Raw genomic sequence first — 2996 nt, forward strand, 5'->3', positions numbered from 1 at the left:
TGCAGTTGCAATTAATTATTTATTTATTTATTTATTTATTTATTTATTTATTTATTTATTTTATTTCATTATTTATTTTATTTTATTTTATTAATTTGGTTTAATTAATTCGATTTAATTCATTTGATTTAACTAATTCAATTTAATTAATTTAATTACTTATTTAATTTAATTTAGTTAATTTAGTTTAATTATTTATTTTACTTAATTTAATTTAATTACTCATTTAATTTATTTAATTTATTTAATTATTTATTTATTTTATTTATTTAAGTTACTGCTGTTTGATGAAGCCCTTTGTTTTTTTCTTTCTTCTTTTTCTGGATTTCTTCAAACACTTTTAATTTATTTTAAATTTATTTTTAATTTATTTTTAATTTATTTTAAATTTATTTTAAATTTATTTTTAATTTATTTTTTTAATTCTTTTTTTTATTTCCTGCAAGAAGAAGCAAGTCGGGCTTTTGCAACTGCTGCTGCTGCTGCTGCTGCTGCTAGTTCTCTGTGGCTGCTGCTGCTGCTGCTGCTGCTACTTCTTTGTGGCTGCTGCTGCTGTTGCTGCTGCTAGTTCTCTGTGGCTGCTGCTGCTGCTGCTACTTCTTTGTGGCTGCTGCTGCTGTTGCTGCTGCTAGTTCTCTGTGGCTGCTGCTGCTGCTGCTGCTGCTAGTTCTTTGTGGGTGCTGCTGCTGTTGCTGCTGCTAGTTCTTTGTGGGTGCTGCTGCTGTTGCTGCTGCTAGTTGTTTGTGGGTGCTGCTGCTGTTGCTGCTGCTAGTTCTCTGTGGCTGCTGCTGCTGCTGCTGCTGCTGCTGCTAGTTCTTTGTGGCTGCTGCTGCTAAGGGCAATTTGAGTGCAAATAAAGTGTCTCCTTTTGTTAATTAAATACTTGACATCCAAAGAGGGAGAGGCTGTGTCCCTTCTTACAAAAAAGCTGCTGCTGCTGCATTTGCTGCAGCAGCAGCAGCCCTCGCTGTTGCAGCTGCTGCTGCATTTGCTGCAGCAGCAGCAGCCCTTGCTGTTGCAGCTGCTGCTGCGGCTGCTGCAACCCTTGCACAGCTGCAGAACAGTCGCTGCTGCTGTTGCAGCTTTTGCTGCTGATGCAACAGCAGCAGCCGCAGCAGCAGCGGCAGCAGCAGCAGCAACTGCTGCTGCAGCAGCAGCAGCAGCAGCCGCAGCAGCAGCAGCAGCTGTTGCTGCTTGGAGTGTATAGACGCTAGCTAAATCGGCTTTCGTGTTCATACACCTGAAGCGGCCATTTGGACTTGTTGGATTTTCTTTTGAACTGAATTAATTTGAGAATTAAATTAAATTAAATTAAATTAATTAGATTAATTAAATTAAATTAAATTAATTAATTTAATTTAATTAATTTAATTTAATTTAATTTAATTTAATTCTCTTCACTTCTTCCCGAGGTCCACAGACAGCCTGGCGCACAAAAGCAGCAGCAACTTCGAAATGCCATTTGAGTCTTTTTTAATTTTTAGATTTAAAAATATTTAAATTAAATTTAAAATACTTTTAAATTAAATTTAAAATACTTTTAAATTAAATTTAAAATACTTTTAAATTAAATTTGAAATACTTTTAAATTAAATTTAAAATACTTTTAAATTAAATTTAAAATATTTCCAAATTAAATTCTAATTTCATTTTGCTTTTGAAGTCCAAAGCTGCACTTTCAGGAGATTTTGACGCAAGCGCAGCAGCAGCAGCAGCTTCTGCTGCTGCTGCAGCAGCAAAATCGCAAAACTTCATCAAATAAATAAACTAATCAACTAGTTAATTAATTAATTTAATTAATTAATTAACTAATTAATTTAATTGATTAATTAATTAATCAATTTAATTAATTAATTAATTAATTAATTAATTAATTAATTAATTAATTAATTAATTAGTTAATTAGATAATTATCGAATTTATCTTCTGAAGTCAAGTGTTTAACTTTTTGCTCCTGCTGCAAAAACCAAAGCTGCTTTCGCAGCATTTTATTCATCAATTAAATAAATGAATAAATTAATTAATTAATTAATTAATTAATTAATTAGTTAGTTAATTAATTAATTATTAATTAATTAATCATTTATTTATTTATTTATTTAGTTTATCTGTAGAAGTATTTAAACCCAAACAGCAGAAATCGGAAGAAATTGGAAACGGAATAAATTTTGAATTTGGAGAATTCAAAAAGCCCCAAAACGCATGCAGTTGAATTTTGGATTTTTTATTTTTAAATGCAGTTGAATTTTGGATTTTTTATTTTTTAAAAGTTTGCAAAAAGACAAAAAGATGAAAAGAAAAGTTGAAGTGAAAGGAGAAGACGGACCCAGTCCTTTGTCGAAGTTTTGAAAGAAAGTTTTTTCTTTTTTTTCTTTTTTTTCTTTTTTTTCATTTATTTCTTTTTTTTCATTTATTTCTTTTTTGAAAAAATCTTCTGCTTTCGAAATCCCCCGAATGTCCGCCACGGGGAATTCCGGAAAAGGACTTTCTGCAGAAGTGACTGCGATGTTCTGAAAGCAAAACAAATCAAAACCATTTTGTCTTTTTAGGAAAAAAAGGACAAATTAATTCAAATTAATTCAAATTAATTCAATTTATTTCAATTTATTTCAATTTAGTTCAATTTTATGCAAAAATAAATGAAGTTTCAGCAAAAAAATCAAAGAAAACGAAAAAAAAGAAGAAAGAAACAAGACAAATAAGTGGTTTTTTGAATTTTTCAACTTTTCTTTTTCTCGTTTGATGCATTTTTAAATTAATTTGTCATTAAATAAATTAAAATGAATTTGGCATTTAATTTAACTGAAAAGCGGATGAAAAATATGACGCTGGGGCCCAGCTGACCCAGAAGCCCTAAACCCTAAACCCTAAATTAGGGTTTAGGGTTTAGGGTTTACGGCCGGTGCATCCAACTGACCCAATTAGTCAGCCCGAATGAATAAATGAATTTTAAAATTAATTTGTTGAATTATTTTCATTCCTAATCAAACAATAAG

At 30.7% G+C, this 2996-nt stretch overlaps 1 protein-coding gene across 1 annotated transcript in view; it reads right to left on the reverse strand.

Annotated features, from left to right (window-relative positions):
- Positions 1–2609: 2609 nt before the first annotated feature.
- The window catches only part of ENH_00054550 (hypothetical protein, conserved), a gene marked incomplete at both ends in the record, with an annotated part of 3699 nt that continues 3312 nt past the window's right edge, over positions 2610–2996 (reverse strand). The window contains one exon of the mRNA XM_013583821.1: positions 2610–2654. Coding sequence (XP_013439275.1) covers positions 2610–2654 — 45 coding nt within the window. The remainder of the gene's footprint in view (positions 2655–2996) is intronic.

Source organism: Eimeria necatrix, genomic scaffold (genome assembly GCF_000499385.1).
Source record: "Eimeria necatrix Houghton genomic scaffold, Enh_scaff443, whole genome shotgun sequence".
Taxonomy (NCBI): Eukaryota; Apicomplexa; class Conoidasida; order Eucoccidiorida; family Eimeriidae; genus Eimeria; species Eimeria necatrix.